The 20,109-nt window shown below is 28.6% G+C and overlaps 1 protein-coding gene across 1 annotated transcript; it reads left to right on the top strand.

Moving 5' to 3' along the window:
• The first annotated feature begins 4,405 nt into the window (after positions 1-4,405).
• Positions 4,406-8,608, top strand: LOC111027138 (zinc finger MYM-type protein 1-like). Its single transcript, XM_022305360.1, has 7 exons — positions 4,406-4,616; positions 5,007-5,138; positions 5,277-5,489; positions 5,629-5,883; positions 5,951-7,780; positions 7,877-8,032; positions 8,505-8,608. Exons 1-7 carry the CDS (start codon positions 4,406-4,408, stop codon positions 8,606-8,608), a joined length of 2,901 nt encoding a protein of 966 aa, XP_022161052.1.
• The last annotated feature ends 11,501 nt before the right edge of the window (positions 8,609-20,109 follow it).

Genomic DNA, 20,109 nt, shown 5'->3' with positions numbered 1-20,109 from the left:
TAACTCACATCCATCATGCTTTACAGGTATATTTATTTGTTTCTACTAAATTTAATTTAGTTTAAAATATAAAAATTAAACAACAAATCTGTGCATAAAGTTTTTTAAATAAGGGGTTTTATTTGATCTATTTCTTAATATTTACAGGTTTAAATGTTATTGAATCTTATGAGTCTCCTCTAAAGAATACAAGGAATATTCCTATTATATTTGATCTAAAAACATTAGGTAAACAAATAATATAATTATATTTATAGTATTTATGTTAACCAATATTCTTATATTTATGTTTAGCTGATATTAGCGGTGTGATGTGCTTAAAAAATATTAGTGATCGAATTCCAAATCCTGCCATTGCAAGTACAACTTCAAAAATCAAAGGTAAAAATAATATATCTTCATTATTCATTCTCAAGATGAAAAATCATGAAATTCAAGAAAATTAGCTAATAAAGTTTTATTTATTAGGGAAAAAAATATCTGGTAAAAATATTTTACAACAGATAAAGATTAGACATCGAATTGATTTAACTCCTAAGAAAGGCCGTTTATATGACGCTCTTACAGCAGCCAAAAAGAGTAAAGCAGTGTTACAGTATCGTTTCAAATCACTCAAAACACGGCTACAGGAAGCAGAAAAATATATGGGGCATCATAAAGAATCTTTGAATTCTTTAAATAATATCACTATCAACTTCATAGTATCACAATTAAGAACTCAATCAAAAAAGCCTAGAGGTAGGCGTTTTACACTCGACGATAAGGTTTTTGCTCTTTCTTTATTCAAACAAAGTGTAAAATCCTATAGGTTGTTACAAAAAGTATTCGCTCTTCCATCTAGAAGTTCATTAATGAATTTATTACACAAAATTCCATTTGCAACTGGAATAAATGAAAAGATATTTCAACACCTTAAAAAAACCGTACACAAAATTAAAAATCCGCTGGATAAATATTGCACTGTTATATTTGACGAAATTTCTTTGTCCGCTGGATTACAATATTTTCCGCATCAAGATAAAGTTATAGGGTTTGAAGACCTTGGAAACAACAAAACAAAATCAGTATTTGCTGACAAAGCGTTAACTTTTATGGTGAGAGGAATTCGTAAAAAATTTAAACAGCCTGTTGCATTTATGTTTACTAGTAGTAGTATGAAGACTCCTGATTTAGTAATTGCTATTAAGGAAGTAATCAAAGCTGTTCAATCTACTGGACTAATAGTAACTGCACTAATTTGCGACCAAGCGTCAACTAATGTTGCAGCTGTTAACAAATTAAAATCTGAAACCAATGAAAAATACAAGAAACTTGGTGAAGAAAACAAAATTTTTGGATTTGAAATAGATGACCAAGAAATTGTACCTTTGTTTGACCCTCCTCATCTGCTTAAATGTATGCGTAACAATTTAATTACCAAACATTTGAGTTTTATTGATAATGATGGAATCAAAAGAATTGCAAAATGGTCACATATTACTCAACTGTACGAATTAGACAAAAATGAATCCATAATAGGTGATCGCATAAATCCTAAACTGACAGATGGCCATATATATATTAATAAAATGAAAAAAATGAAGGTATCCCATGCAGCACAAATATTTAGTCAACGAGTGGGTTCAATAATGAAAATCCTTGCTACATGGTCGAGTAAATACATTTTTTTTTAAATTGAATATCTGTTTATAGTAGTGATTCTTAACCGGTATTTCGTGGACATAAAATAAGTATTCCGCCAAAATTGTTATAAAATGAGTTCTGTTATTTGAGAAAGGTTAAGAACCACTTTTCTATAGATTTAATGTTCTAATATACTAAATATATTTAGTCTAATCATAAAAATAAAAATGTTGTGCTTTTATTTTTTTTTACACAGATGATTCAATAAACAGTCAACTTGATTCATCTGCAGTAGACACTGCTATATTATGTCTTTTCATGGATAAGTTATTTGATAGTGTAAATGGGAGTACAGCTGCACCAACGGTTGGGAAGGACTTAAGATGTGCAGTGACTAAAACTTCTGGCCACTGGAGTTTTTGGAATAATGCACTGCGTATACTTGGGAGTATGAAATTTATTTGTAGGCAAAACCATGTAGTGTCTATAAAAAATTGGATAGTAACTATTAAGGGTATACAATATTTATCTAAAAAGTTACTTGCCAAGGGATTTGACTTTGTTGTTCTAAGAAATCTAAACCAAGACTCCATTGAAAATCTATATTGCTCAGTAAGAAGTCACGGTGTGAGAAATATAAATCCAACTTGTTCAGGGTTTATATCATCATTTAAATCATTACTCATTAATAATTTAACAGCTACACATTCCGTCGGGGCAAATTGTGAAGTAGATAATTCCGAAGACGTTTTAGATAGTTTGAAAGAGTTTGTGCTTTTAATCAATTATGAGGAAACCGTAAAAAATTTAGAAGAGGAGCAATATGATTGTAACATTACTACTCAAATCATTTCTGATAATATCAATCAAATACCTTCAATAGTACAAAAGAATACTAGGTCGTATGTTACAGGGTGGGTGATAAAAAAAATTAAACCTTTTTTAAATAACTGTAAAATTTGCCAATATAAACTAACATCAAATAAATTCTTAAACGAACATAATTTTATTAATGTCCGGGAATATGATAAAAGTAAACTAAATTATCCTACCAGTGAGTCCACTCATTTATATACATTGGTTATTCATTTTTTTAATATGTTTATATCTGATTTTATTGCAAAACCAAACTTGCAAAAACATTTAATATCAAACATTAAAAATTATATTGATATTCAGTCTCTAAATTGTCCAAAACATGACCTCCAAAATATATTTTTAAATGCATCAGTTCGATTATTAATTTTTTCATATGTCAAAGAAATTAATTATATTTTAAATAAAGGTGAGAATAATACAAAGGATTCTTTAAATACAGTTAAGATTGCAGCTCTAAAGTACACCAAAACTTATAAAACAAAAAAAATTAAGATAAATTTGATGAAATGTGGTAGAGATTAAGAGATATAGGTATATTATATTGTTATATAAATAATTTACTTTGTTTTTTAATATATAAATGTGTATATTATATATAATATATAATGTATATTTGTATTAATATGAACTGTATTATTCTTTGTTTATAGTTCAATAAAAAGTTATGCTTCTATTAAAATTATTTGATTTACTTTTTCTTTATTGTCAATATGTATACCTAAGTATTATGACGTAATATTCCATATTATATAAGGTGTATATTTTTCAATTAATATTATCCATTACATTGCCATTATAATGTTTCATGTTTGAGGTGCACAGTAATTAATTGAATGTTAATTAATAAGTACCTATCAAACAACAATAATTAATTTATAAGAATACTAAATGCCTAAATCCTAAATAGTAAATACTAGATACAACATGCAAATAGAAAAAAATTGGTTTTATTGACTTACTATCGATAAGGTAAATTTATCGATTATTTTAACTAGTATCGATATGTAGGATAATATCGATAGTTTAGTTATTACGACAACCGGTGAGCGCTAGAATCGCTGTTTCAGTTGTCTGCTGGTGAGTCGGTGTTCTATTAATCTTTTATCTATGGTGTCAGCGCACTATTTGTTTATTCTCTCTCTGGCCCACACGCAACATCGACCACAGAATAATTTTTTCTATGTATGTCATCCTAGTGTAAAATCACCCATTACAAAAAAGATAAAATAAAAAATAGAAAAATAGAAAAATTCAAAAAATATAATATCGAAGTATCGATGAAGAAGCATATTATTCTCTATCTTTTTTTGCAATGTGTGATTTTACTCTGAGATTATTTACTGATTTTGCCGGCCGAATTCAGCGGTTTGATCTTGATTTAAATGTTGTTATACGTGCCCTGTATCACGAATTATTCAAATTATTGTATGTTCTATATTATTCGTGGTAATCATGGATTATGGTATACACTCTAAAGGCGTACCGCGTACGGCGTAAAATAATGTCCCCATATGAAATGATTGCGTCTAAATTAAGAATACTGATTACTGAATAAGATACAGAGCCATGTTTATAATATCCAATATAACAATATATATATATTATACTATGTATACATAATAAATGATACCTATATATTATAATCTTTAACGATTAATGATAATAATCTATTTTTATAAATAGAAATAAAATCATGAAATTGTTTTTCCACTGACCCCACCAACTACCTACCAAATACCAATATTATTTAATTGCCACAACGCGTCAGCGACTCGCTGCTATCGTATACTTTTTGCAAACCGGTAAATGTGTTCTTAGTTTCTTACTATTTAGTATTTACTAATGTGATTTATGTCATTGTGTTAAGCTGTGTGTTGTTTATAATTAATATTAAATTAAAATAATGTCCACCAATATCTGTTTATGTGGTAAAAACAAATTAAGACTAAATGACACCAATTGGAAGAGACATTTAACTGCATGTAATGTTGCAAAATTGAAAAAATCTAACCTAGTCAACGATGTCTCTAGTTTTTTTTCTAAAAAACGTGTAAATAATGTAGAACATACTCAGCGGCAGAAAATTAATTTAGTACCTCATTGTTCTAATTCTGGTAAGTAAATATTTTTCTAAATAGAATAAATTGAATGTGCATATTTTTGCATATTTGATAGAATTTGATAGAATTTGCAGGAAACTACTTATTTTAAAATTGTTGTACCTATTTTGCATATTTTAACAATTTTTTTAAATTTCAGTAGGTACCTGAGTTATATTTATCATGTTTTCTTGTATTATTAATCAAGAGCAATATTGCAAGATAACTAGCATGTGCTATTAAAATATAATTTTAACTAATAATTAAAAAAAAAAAATAATTAATAATAATGTTATATTATTTATATAATAACAAATTATTTTAGGTGCTAATACCAATACAGATTGTAATATTGAACTTGATGATAATTCTACTGCAGCTCAATATGATATGTTATTAATACAGAAACAGCAATTATTGATTCAGATTCTAATAGTTTCCAACGTTTTCCCAATGATCCAGCATTAATATTGTCAACAAGTTCAAACGCAATTATGAGAGAGTCTGAAGTTTTTTCAATCATAGAATCAAGTACTGGTAAATTTTAAAAATTTTAGTACCTAAAGTTAAATTTATCATATTTTTTTGTATTATTAATCAAGAGAACTAGCATGCGCAATTAAATATAATTTTAACTAATAATTTATATTATTTTATAATAACAAATTATTTTAGGTGCTAATACCAATACAGATTGTAATATTGAACTTGATGATAATTCTACTGCAGCTCAATATGATAAAGTTATTAATACAGAAACAGCAATTATTGATTCAGATTCTAATAGTTTCCAACGTTTTCCCAATGATCCAGAATTTATATTGCCAACAAGTTCAAACGCAATTATGAGAGGGTCTGAAGTGTTTTCATTCATAGAATCGAGTACTGGTAAATTTAAAAAATGTTTATACCTAATGTTAAATTTATAATATTCTCTTGTATTATTAATAAAGAGAACTATTATGCGCAATTAAAGTATAATTTTAACTAATAATTAATATTATTATATAATAACAAATTGTTTTAGGTGCTGATACTAATACAGATTGTAATATTGAACTTGATAATAATTCTACTGCAGCTCAATATGATCAAGTTATTAATACAGAAACAGCAATAATTATTGATTCAGATTCTAATAGTTTCCAACGTTTTCCCAATGATCCAGCATTAATATTGTCAACAAATTCAAACGAATATTTCGCTTATTTAGCCAGTTTACATCCATGCCAGCCGTTACCAGCTGAACTAAAAAATCAAGAGTTTCCTAAACGAAAACAGGGTGAATGGATTAGATCATTTCACGAACAGCATTATAGTAAAAAAAATTGCTTCTGGAGATTTTGTAGTAAGAAATTGGGTTTCTTATTCTCCTTCTGAAGACAAAGTATATTGTATTGTATGTAAACTTTTTGGAACAACTCATTCCAAGTGTAACCAACTTGCAAAATGTGGATCGAATGATTGGAGACATATTGCCTACAAACTTAAAGTGCACGAATGTTCAACAGATCACTTGCAGTCTGAAATTAGAAGAGCCATGTATATCAGTAATCAGAGAGTGAATATTACCACATTAGGACTCCCCAACTCTATTGTTGCAGAAAATAGAGAAATAGTAAAAATAATTTTTGATGTTTTAATTTACTTAGCTCGACAAAACTCTGCATTTCGAGGACACAATGAAAGCTGGAGCTCTAAAAACCAAGGTAATTTCTTAGAATTGTTAAAATTAATGTCAAAACATAATGCATTACTTAAATCTCATTTAAGTAAAATTACAAATGCTTCAAAAAAAAATCGTATAACATTTCTCTCCAGCGACAGTCAAAATACAATGTTAAATGTACTTGGTGAAATAGTTCGATTAGAAATTTTAAAAAAAGTAAAAAAAGCTCGGGTGTTTTCTATTATTATAGACACAACTACCGATGTGGCTAACCTGGAACAGTTTTCACTTGTATTGCGTTTTGTTAATGATGATCATCAGCCTGAAGAACGCCTTATCGCAGTTAAAGTAGCAAGTGATGCATCTGGAAAAGGTTTGTTTGATTTATTTTGCGAAATTTGTAATCTTTACGAATTGGATTGGGAAAATAATTTATGTGCTCAGTCATATGATGGAGCTGCCTGTATGCAAGGTCAATATTCTGGAGTGCGTTCATACATACAGGACAAAAATCCTCAAGCCATATATATTTGGTGCTTTTCTCACATACTAAATCTTGTAATTGTTGATACATGTGATAAAAGCACAAGTATGAGAAACTTCTTTGGTGAATTGCAATCAGTAATAAGTTTTATGAGAGCAAGGAAACGTACTGCTATATTTAAAGAACAACAAATAAAAGTTTATCCTGATCAAAGAGTCAGTCGCATTAAAAATTTTTCTACAACTCGATGGACTTCCCACGATCGAGCAATTTCAATTATTCATGATAAGTATGAAGCACTATTGATGACTTTAGAAGAATTAACCAATTCACCAGATCGAGATTGCTCTTCAACAGCTAAAAACTTACATATCATCATATCTTCATTCACGTTTGTCCTAAATTTAAAGTTAATGAAAAAAATATTTTGTTATACCACTCCATTATCAGTCTACCTACAATCGCCAGCAATTGATTTTATCCAGGCTTTAACTATGGTAGATAATGTAAGTAAGCAAATTAAAAAGTTAAGGACAAATCATGAGGCAGAAAATTTATTGAATGAAGCCAAAACATTTGCAAGTGACAATGGTCTTACTGAAAGCTGTTTGCCAGAAGTACATGTCCGACGTAGAAAAATAATGGCCGGTGAAGCATCAACAGAACATTTAATTGTAAATCCATTAGATAAATTTAGAACAGAAGTTTATTTTGTTATTTTAGATCAAATTACAAATTCTATCTTAATGAGATTTGACGGAGCTCGAAATATATTAAAAGACTTTTCGATTCTTTCCTATGATCGTCTTATGGCTACAAGTAATGGAGAACCTATTCCCAATGATTTATTTGAAACACTGGTCCAATGGATTCCAAATTTACAACTTGAAGAATTGAAAAATGAATATTTAATATTTGCTTCTAGTTTTAAAAGTCTGCAATCCAGTTTGAATCTTACATCATTATCTAATTCTGAAAATGAAATAAGTATTACTGAAGAAAATACTGATGCATGTGATTCTGATAGTAGTACTAATAATAATACATTAACAAAAATTGCTGAAAAAAATCTTACATCAATACAAATTTTAAAACTAATTAGCTCATATGGGTTATGTGCAGCATTCCCTAATTTGTTTGTTGCTTACAAGTATTTATGTACCATTCCGGCCACATCTGTTTCAAGTGAACGATCATTTTCAAAGCTTAAGCTCATCAAAACTCGTTTACGCTCCACTATGCAGCAAAATCGTTTGGAAAGCTTACTTTTACTTTCATGTGAGAGGGACATTGATATAGATCTGGAAGAGGCTATAAATAAATATGCATTCACTTCAAATGTTTTGAAAAAAATATTGTTATTTAAATGAATGTTGTGTAAATAATAAACATAGTGTACGTTAAACTGTTAAAGTGTTAAATGTTGTTTTTATTTTATATAATTTGTACACATATTTTTTGTATGTTTGATAAAATATTGGGTGGTTACTGGGTCTGGGTGGGTGGGTACCTAGACTAAAATCTTTGCTCCTTGTGTTAAAATAGCTCGCCTCGCCACTGGTTCAGTTTAATAAATGATTACATTATACTAAATACTACTGGCTCTAAATCAAATTTATGTGATTAATAGACAGCATTGGTCATACACCTGGTAATGTTTATCATAATATATTCATTAGTATAAAATAATTGATATTCCAGCCTATATAGTTAATATAAATTAATAACACTAATTAAATTGTTCTAACAGATAAAACTTCTGAGACTAGAACAACGACATTATCTTCTCAAAATAGTATTTACAAACACAACTCACATAATTTATCATCTGGTATTTATTTCTTATATTTTTAGTTTTTAAATTATTACTCTTAACCAGAGGCGTGTCTAGGACCAAAATTTAGGACAGGCCTGGTTATAAAAATAATCTGTATAGTCAATACTTTTATAAAATTTAAAAAAAATTTAATTATACTTTTTAAGTCATAAGTATGAGCCATGAGGTGTAACATGACGTACTAATATTGAGAACTATTTATAATATGAGTGTTTATTTAATAAATGGAATTCGCCTGTTTTGGCGAACTCGTCAATTATCTTAGTAGGATCTTTCAACCGAACTGAACTCTCTTTCGATTGATATCAGTGCTAAATTATGAAGACGCGTAGTAGTCATAGATGTCCGTAAATATGTTTTGATTCTTCTCATAGTTGAAAAACTTCTTTCGGCTGATGCCGAACTTACTGGAATAACCAACACGCGTTCAATAACCGATTTAATCTCCTCAAATGACTTTCCCATATCGCATATTTCTTTGTAAAAATCTATAATATTTTTACAGCCAAAATACATATTTTTTGCTAATCTGCATTGACTCAATGCTTTATCCGAAAAATATTTATCATCGTCATAATAATTCGTACATTTTAAAACAAAATTATCATTTAAAAAATTGTTTGATGTCGGATTAAATACTGATATTGCAGATAAAAAATCGGAATCTTTTGTTCATTTCACTTAATATATTTTCTACCACTGTAAAATACATAACTCGCATATTTTGAATCGTAATATCAGTATTTTTAAAACCAGTCGTTGAAGTTATAACATAATCAGTTAATGCACTATTAATATTCGTACGTCGTTTTTTATCATTTGATAAAGAAATATTTAAATTCGAAGCTGTAATTTCAGATTTTGTATAAAAGTTACTAAAATGTTCATCTGAACGTAAACGTTCAAGCTCTACTTTTGTAGCTTCAACTAATTTTAAACATTTAATTATATTGAGTGTTGACGATTGCAAGTGTATTGAAAGTGTGTTAACAGTTGATAAAATGTTATCAAGAAATGTTAGAACAAATATAATATTGAAAGAACCAAACTGATTTAATAGGCCTTTGGATTCTGCGGCTTCTTTCTTTTTTGAACTTTTTGAACATATTGACAAAGCTTTTATAACATTTTCATATCGAATTTTAAAAAAATGAATACCTTTGTATTTAGCAACCCATCTTGTATCGCTATGTTGGGGTATTTTTAATACATTTTCGCAATCTTTTTGGACTTCAGAAAATATGCCATGGCGTAAAGTTGAACTTGATTGAAATGCATAAATTGCTTCCAGTAATCCTATCGTGTCGTCAACTATTTCAACTGATTTAGCAACATCGGCTAAAACTAAATTTAATCGATGCGCGTAACAGTGTATATATACAGTGTATATACATTTGTTTTTAGAGAGCTCTCTAATTTTTATTTGTACCCCGTTGGTAGAGCCTGACATCACTGACGCACCGTCGTAAGACTGACTAATACATTTTTCAATGTCTAAACCAACTGCATTTAAAAATTCTATAATACAATGAGTGAGACCTTGTGCATCCAACTTTAATACTTGTACAAATCCTAAAAATCGTTCTTTAATAATTGATTTATGTACGTACCTTATGCATATTGACATTTGTTCTAACGTTGAAGCATCTCGAGCTTCATCCACAATTAAACTGCACACCGAACTACCTTCATTAACTTCCTTAACAATAGTTTGTGTAATAATATTGGAAGACGCAAGTAAAATATCATTTTGTACAATGTTTAATGTGTATTTTGCATTTTTAGGCAAAGACTTTAAGTCTTTATCAAACTTTCCGTTTTCTAAACATAGTAAATCAACTAATCCTTTTAAATTACATTGATTGGTTTGTTTGTTCAGTATTTTCTAGATCTTTGTTTAAAGAAGTATTTACATTATAATGACCACGTAAACCAATATCTTGCCGCGCGCAATACAAAATAGAACGAATAATACTTTTTAGTATTTCTCGATTTTAAGTTATATTTTCTTCAACATGACTATTAATTTGCAATGTCTACACTTTTCGATGTCACAAAACCTTGATACTTTGCAAACGAAGTTTTATGTGAATTTGCCTCATTATGTTTTTTTGTCATTCCTGAAATATTTTTCCAATCACTGTACCCTGAAACTATTAAAACATCTTGCTGTTTTTCATGAGATGTAGAAGTAGCAAGATGACGACAATAAAAACAAAAAATTGCATTCAATTGAACTGAATATTCAATCCAAGGGTATATTTTATACCAAGAACTTTGGAAACAACGTTGTTTATTATCAATTTTTCGACGAGGGAAATTAATGATTGGCTGTATAGGTTTTTAATCACAATTTAAACTAACATCGAGAACTTTTGCATTAAATGAATCATTAGAAATTGAATTGTCGTTTAGTTTTACAATTTTTTTTGGTGGTTGATCTACTATATCGTCAGTATCATTTTTTGAAGAACATGTTCTTGTTGATTTAGGAACAGGTTTAAAAAATTGGCTAATCATTTTATTATAAATAATCAATATTAACAAAATAAAAATAAAACAATTTATAATAGTTTTAAAATATAAGCACAGAATAATAAAAAACGAACACTCTCACTCACGGGATCGGTTGTCAACCGTGACAATAAATCGAAAGTCGGTACTAAATAAAATATTCGTTATCTAATAGCAATGTCATAGTTTTTGACGCTCAACACTACGGCGGTAATCGCCGACCAAACGACGACGGTCGTGTAATATCTATAAAAAAATATGGGGTATTTCCAAAAAACGCTTGAGAATTGTCGATAAATTTTACGATTATTAATTTTATTTATAGACAAATATTTACATAAAATATGGTCAAACAATTGCCTACGTAGTATGTTGATGTACATTTTACATTCAATATTCAGTGTGCTTATATAAATATAATTTTAAAATGCATATTTTGGGTATACTGCGGCCCGGGCCTACCAGGCCTACCCGCTGGACACGCCTCTGCTCTTAACTGGTTGTCTCATCATTTAATTGTTAGTATATTTTATTATTAAGTTAATTAGTTTCATTAATATATTTGTTGAAGGAGCCAACAGAAGATTAATATTTTCGGATTTGGATAGTTCTCAAACTATTGTTATGAATAAGAGCCCAATTATGTCTTCAAAAACTTAATTTGCTGGCATATGTTTTGTTTATTTATTGTACTTAATAATTGAATATCTAAATAGTTAGAAAATAATTACACAGGCAATACAATGCTTCCAATTTTATTTGTTTTCTACCCGACGGTAGATCAATTCCACTAGAACTTAATTCTTTTATCTCATTAACCAAATCTGATAAATAAATATTACTATCAGATGGCTTCTCTGTGCCCCAATAAAAACCTACTAAAAATAAACAAGGTCGGGTATAATTTAAATTCCTTATACAACATAGAATTGGCCAAAATTGACTATTTGTTGACTTAGTTAAAGGCAAACCATCTATTCCTAAATGTAATATAATAGTATCATCAGAAAAAATATTTGTACCAATAGTTGCTTTTAGGCCATTAGCTAAACCAAAATAATGAAATATACAAGGACTCATGGTTTGAATTGGTAAGGGGTTGTTACTCATGCTTGTTTTTAATAATGTACGGGCATCACATGGAAAGTAATAAAAACAGTCATGATTATTCTTCAATACTTTTAACAAATTAGATAATGCTAGATTTGATATTTTATGCTCAACAGCCCAGTATTTAATATTTGTTAATAACTTTTCACTATAACATTCATTACCATTATCTGAATCAGAAAAAAATGTAGGTACTAAAATAATGTCACTTTGACGATCATCTATCACTTCGTCCACAGTTAAATATTGATCAAGTCCTTCACTGTCACTATGATTACTTTTCGTACTAAAATTAGTGGAATAACTTTTACCACCTACACAATTATATAATATTTCATGATCAGATTTATGTTCATATGAGGTGCTAGGCTGGTTGGTAACATTAATTTCACTACTTTCAATTGCTAAACCTAGTTCTTCACATTCTTCTAAACATTTCCTACGTTTGGTAGACTTGCTTAACGAAATTTTTGAACTAATGAAATTTAATAAAATGTGAAAACCAAAACCTTGGTAATAACTAAGCCAACTAATTAGGTACAGTGATGATTAGGAACAGTTAAAATATGAATGTTTCCTACTACAAGATAACAATTTACCAACTTAATAATTTATAATTTAAATTTAAATAAGATATAAAGTAAAATAGATAAATACTAAACAGTTAACTTTAAGGAACCTAATTAAATTTACAAAAAAAATCAAAATAATAAGATGAACAGCAGAAGCAGTTAACACAACATTACTGTAGGCATGTGAAGCTCATATTCTGTGATTAAAACTGAGAAACCAAAAAGATATAAATAAATTGAATTAGATTTAAATTTTATAACAACTTTATTACCTACTTATAACCTATGTTCCTATGTTTTGTAATTTATTAATTATTTCATTTCTCTCATAAATAATTAGTTAATAAAATGTATGTTTAATTACCGGATTGTCCGTATTGACGATGTTTGTCAAGATTAGGTTGAAACGCCTTCAGGTGAATGACGAATTGCTAAAACACTAAGATAAAACGTATAAACACGTATACAACGGACTAAACGGAGTACAGACGCTTAAATGGCATACAAATGGGTGAATAACGAATAACCAAGATGAGTAGACATAAGACAACCTGAGAAGTGAGAACCGACCAGGGGGTGTTAACTAGCATATAAGAAACTGTGATAGTCGAGTAGACAAAAGTTGAAAAGTCATACCAACCCATACAAATTATTGTACATATGTCGCATGTCCCAGTAACTGTAACAAAATAAATACGAATTATAAACACATTATGTATAAAAATAAACCTAGTTACCAGCCCAATAGCAATTGTCAAAATTCCATCATTTATCTCTTTTCTATGATTTCCATTATCCCATGGCCATTAGTCGTTGTCCATTACGTATTTACTTATATTTTCAATTTCAACCCATCGAGTTTTAACTGTTTGAATTGTTTTATATAAGTGGCTATTAGTGTTTTATAGTGTTTTATTACAATATAATATGCCTTCTCCGTTGTGTGTTGTAAACTGTTGCAACAGTAGGAATGGTATATCTAAACACAGGTTTCCTAAAAACGATATTCCACGTTTTCTCATATGGATAAAACGATCGGGCAATCGAAAGTTGTTAAGTATTTCTCATGAAAAGGTCTATGCATATTACGTCATGTGAGATATACACTTCGACTCATCCTGTCATAGTCATGGTACAAAACAATTGAATCGTAATTCTATACCTACATTACTATTACCGGAATGTGAGTGAATTTATATAAGTTTTATATTAAACTAAAAGTTAGAAATTGATTAAATACTTAATGTTGTATTTCAATGTTTTAACTAATATTGTACAAGCTGGTTGTGAAAATGTGACAATCTTTTAAACACCATTACATAAATATCAATTGTAGGGCAACAACGGTGCGAAGCTGGGCAAGTTAATCACTTTTTTAAACTAGTTAAAGTTAAGTTACTTTAATATAAAAAGTAACTTAGTTAGAATATAAGTTCTGGTTTTATTGCGTATGTTGGTTGATAGGACAATTAAATTGTTTTAAAATAAAAAAAAATTACGTAAAAATGTTGGAAATATTTGAAGATATTATATCAATAAATGCAATAAAATGCGTGATAGGTTAAGTTTTGATGAAAAAAAATTAACTGCCCATAACTTAAAAAATGACAAAGTTGGACCCACTCTTTAAAGACCATTTATTAATTATTTTTGGTATACTTTCATATGACATCGACCGGTCACTTCCCTACGGAACACATTGTAAAAATTAATTATTAAGTAGGTGAGTAGATAACTAACTTGAATTATTGGTGATAAATTAAAAATTAAATTGAACAACTGTCAACTGATAATTTGATCACCTTAATAACCTTAATTTATTGGAATATCAGTTATTAGAATACAACAAAATAAGAAATTGAAACATTCAATAAATGAAAAAAAACTCCTAAAATAACTAGTTACTTATTCTTTTTAACGAGTTGGATTAGATTATTTTACACACTAAATTCAACTAGTTAAGTTACAAAGTTAATATGAATTCAGAATTAAAACTAACTTAAATATAACTTTCCAACTAGTTAGTGCCCAGCTTTGCTTGGGTGAATGGCGATGCCATAGTTTATATTGAATTCTGTATTCAAACGATTCTGAATTTCTGTTATGTAGCTAAGTTATTGGTTTTAAAAAAAATATGTTTTATTTGAATTTAGCATTGATGATATGTGTGAAATTTCTTTTCTTGGATCGTTCTGCCAGTACCTCAGAAATTAAAGAAATTAATAATAAAGTCATTCCAGTTGTTTGCACAGATAATTTAACTGGTAAATATAAAAAATAAATTGATTAAAAATTCAAAGATACATATCATTGGTTGCTCAATTTAAGTATTTAAAATAATTAATTAACTAATTTTTTAACAGGGAAAAACAAGTATAAAGGAAGTATACTAAAAGCGATAAATGTTAGAAAAAGAATAGATCTAACACCGAGAAAAGGCCGTTTATATGACACTCTTAAGGAAGCTAAAAAGAATAATTCTTTGTTGATGCATAGAAATATTGCTTTTAAAACCAGATTGATGCATGCTGAGAAATATATGGAAGACAACAAGCAGTCTTTGATGAAATTAAATGATATAACTTGCAACTTTATTGAGTCACAAATTAGAACCCAACACAAAAAGGCGCGTGGAAGACGGTTTTCATTAAATGATAATGATTTGCGTTATCCTTGTTTAAGGAAAGTGGTAAAGCCTACAGATTATTACAAAAAGTATTTGCTCTCCCGTCAAGAAGCTCTTTAATGAACCTTTTGAAAAAAATTCCATTTCAACCAGGAATAAATAAAAAAATTTTCCAACACCTTAAAATTACAGTGCAAAGAATAAAAAATCCTTTGGATTAATATTGTACGATTTTGTTTGACGAAATATCATTATCTGCTGCTCTACAATATATTCCAACTTTTGATAAAGTTGTAGGTTTTGACGACCTTGGTGAAGGTAAAAGAAAATCAGTGTTTGCTGACAAGGCATTAACATTCATGGTAAGAGGTATAAGAAAAAAATTTAAGCAGCCAGTGGCTTTTATGTTCACAAACAGCTCTATGAAAACTCCAAATTTAGTTAATACTATTAAGGAAGTTGTTGAGGCAGTTCAGTTAACTGGGCTTAAAGTTATTGCTCTTATATGCGACCAAGCAAGCACTAATGTGGCAGCTATAAATATAATAAAAGCTGAAACTAATGCCAAATACTTAAGAAAGTCTCATAAGGAAAAAAGAAATTTAGGATTTGAATTGGGTGGTCAAGAAATTGTGCCGTTATTTGATCCACCTCACCTTTTAAAATGCATGAGGAATAATTTAATCACAACAAATTTAAAATTTACTGACAATGATGGTAAGAACAGAGTTGCTAAGTGGGATTATATCGTCCAACTATATGAATTGGATAAACATGAATGTGTAATAGGTGATCGTATAAATCCCAAATTGACTGATGCACATGTATATACAGATAGAATGAAGAAGATGAAGGTTTCTCATGGTTTAATTAATGTTAGTATTATTGTTATTATTATAGGTTTTATTATTAATTTGATAATAACTGAACAATAAAATAACATAAATTAAAATAGTATCCTTCAAATGTAGTATATATATAAATAATAGTTTATATAAAAAACACTTAAAATTTGTTTAAAAAAAACTCTCAATAACTAATATAGGAACTTTGGGATCAATACAATTCTAAAAAGGCCAATATTTGTTGTCCAACGACTGTAAAAATAATAATTTTGGAAGTGTTCCTCCAGAAAGTCGATTTCTTGACTTAGTAACTGTAGCTCCGGCCTTACTGAAAAGTCTTTCTGTTGGAACCGAAGTTGCCGGTATCACTAAATATTTCATTGCTATCTTGTAGACTCTCGGAAAAGATATTTTTGTTTCTTCCCAATGTTTTAGAGGATCATCATCAATATTTATTACAGGCTTATTTAAATATGCCCGCAGTTTATTTCTTGAAGTAGTATTTACCATTTTTTTTATCATTGTTAGTACAACAAAGATTCCTGTGAAGTCCCCATAAATCATATTTTACTTCGCTTGAATTTTTTTCCTCATCATTAGTTGTAATGTTGGAACATGTATATCTTGGATCGTCTGAGTTTTCCAATTCCATCATATTTACAATGAGAGTTTGTGTTTTTGAGTTAATTAATGGGTCCCATAGATGTAAGTCCTTGAATCTTGGATCTAAAATGGTGCAGATAGCTAATATCGAGTTCTAATCATAAATACTACATCTATAATTTAACTCTTCAAGTAGCTTCTGTTTTAATTTTTTTGCCATTAATATTTCTGGTTTTTGTTTTTCCAGGTCATTTTTTGTACAGGAGATGAATGGTAATACTTAACTTGACATCACAGACTTTTCCACTGATAATTCTTTAGTAAGCACTTCCATTGGTCCTAACAATGAGCAAATGTCTTTGAGATTTCTTAACTCAGTAGCCGTAATCATATCCGGTGCATCATCCTCTGGAAAATTCATTAAAACATATGATATGTTGTTTGCCAACCTCAAAAACCTTTCCAACATATAAAAGCCACTGTTCCGCCTTGTCTTAACGTCCAAAATAAGTTTTAACATAAGCCATCTTTAATATCTGCAAATCAGAAATTTGTTTTAATTCTTCAGTTAACATGTTTTTCAAGTTAATATTAATTGTAATTTGCTAAATTGCCATTATCTACTAATCAGTACAATTTTATAAATTAAAACAATATCTATAGAAATTTAAATAAATTAAAAAAGTATTCTTGTTTGATTACCTATTAGTAAATTTAGTTAATTAATTGTTTTTTTCATATATATTAAATATACATTCATATATTCACAATTTAATACTATCTAATGTATTGTAATAGAAATAAACAAATACTAGTTATGTGTACATTATATTAAAAAGTTGTTTTAATTAACTACACATTAAATTGATTATATATTGATATGATAATATATTTAAATTACCTAGACTTTGATGGTAATTCCTTAGGGCATCACTTGCTTTTGATTTCCTTTTAAAAAATTTAACAATTTCTCGCACTTTGCTAATTATTTGAGGAATACCACCGGTCTTGATATGTGTAGCAGTATCAATTTCCTGTGTTTTGTCAATCGCTTTTTCCACTACCAAATTAACCATGTGCGCCAGGCATGATATCTGTCTATCAGAGCCAAAGTTATCAATTACAGTGTTTTTATATTTGCAGCACTATCACTGACAACAGCTACAACTTTTTCATTTGTTACATTCCAGTCTAGTAAAGTTTTAACCAATATTTCTCCCAAATACTTGGATGTATGACCTTCAAAAAGTTGTACTGTGCCAATTGTAACTGAAAAAAATATTGATACAAATTACTGTTTTACTTTATTAAACCAGTTTACAAGTTAACAATTATACCTGATTCTAGCTCTGCTGAATTAATAAAATGTATTGTTATGCCAAGATAGCTTTTCACACTCATCGTTTCCGTAAACGCATCCGTAGTTACAGCTACATACGTTACTTTAGAAATTGTTTCCCGAACTTTAGTGGATGTCACGTTAAATGTTTCGTTGATACGTCGAACAATAGTATCATGATTGGGTGTATTATACAATGGACATAGTGTTTTTAGCATATGTCTAAATCCTTCACTTTCAATGGTATTAAATGATACATTTTGCTTGCAAAAATAATAAATGATACTGTTCGTTATTTTTGATTCTTGTTTCCCACCTAAGATTCTCACTCAAAATCATATAGTCTAACTACTCAACAACTGTCCAGAATAACATTCTAAGATATTTATCATTTAAATAAATTATTATTATTATAAAATTAAATATGATTTTGGGATAAGAATTGTAGTAAATTTACCTTGAATAGACTTTATATTTGATATCATATTTGGAAGAGTGAGTTGTTGAGTTTTTGTAACTGAAATTGACTTTGTTTTATTTTGGTCATCGTGTACTGGAAGTACCAATGTACTGGAACTGCACTCATCAAGATCCTGTCAGAATATTATTTTAATTTATTTAGCAATTAGGTTATTAGATTAGGCAGATTAGTAGGTACTTATGAGTTCCATAAATACAAATAATGTACATCAGTGGCGTAACCAGGGTTTCTTAAAGGGGAGGGCCAATAAAAATGCTTAAATACCTTATTATAAATCAATTTGTATTATCATAGGTACTGAGTACTGACCTACTTGAGTATTATAAACTATAACTACATACTAGAATATATACTTATATACTTTTTTATAGTCTATGAACTGTAGGTACCTCTACTAGTATAAGATAATTAATTAAAAAAATATGGCCAATGTGGTTGGCCCTACCCCTGGCTACGCCACTGATGTACATATTGACTGATATTTTTACATTATTTTATATAAATTCTTATATGTTTGGTTATACTTACTCCAAAGGTACTGGGTCGTCAATTAGAGACGGATCATTAAGTGATACTATTAGAGATTGAATTTTCTGTTTTTTGTTTTGCGTTTGATCATCTCGTGGTTCTCTTAAATGATTTTCGTAATGTTTTCTAAGATTACCCACTCCTCCGTTGGGTGTCTTGTAATTATTACCACAGATGTTGCATTTATAATTAAATTGATCTTTTTTTGTAAAAAATTTCAGTAGCACAGTTTTAGATGCCATTATTTAGAGTATCAAAGTATTTAAAGTATTTAATTATCAAAGTATTTAAGTATCAAATGTTAAATAACAAATAAATAATAATTATAAAATATACTGCGGACTATCTGCGGACCTGCGGTCTAGTATTCTATATTAGTGTACTATGGCACCGACGCACTGTGCACTTATTACAATTTACAAATATGAAATATGACTAACAAACCAACACCGGCAACACTGACGATAAAAATAAAACAACAAACGTGTTTTCATACCACAATATTCATTAGGTTATTTTATATTCTGCGTCTGATAATAGTTAAAAATAAACTGTAAATTATTTGTAATAATAATAACACTATAACGACATAATGTCTATAACAGTAATAACTAATAGTAATAACCTTTCGGAAGAACTGTTAAATGTAATAATGTATTAATGTTTAATTTTGCCCTTTAAGTTATTATTATTATTATTATTATTATTATTAATTTATTTCTCAAGATAAGAATACCTATAGTAAATACACTGTTGCTACATAATATATAGATGAGTATAGCCTATGTCAGAGGTATTATATAAATAATTTCTAGTGTATAAGTTACAAGTTGTATTGTTTAAAATTATTAATTATATAATATTAAGTAAAAATATGTGTCTACTATCTTAGTGGAACAT

This window comes from Myzus persicae, unplaced genomic scaffold, assembly GCF_001856785.1.
Source record: "Myzus persicae strain clone G006 unplaced genomic scaffold, MPER_G0061.0, whole genome shotgun sequence".
NCBI classification, from domain to species: Eukaryota; Metazoa; Arthropoda; class Insecta; order Hemiptera; family Aphididae; genus Myzus; species Myzus persicae.
The sequence above is the reverse complement of the archived record's forward strand: the minus strand, read 5'-3'. Positions and strand labels throughout refer to the sequence as shown.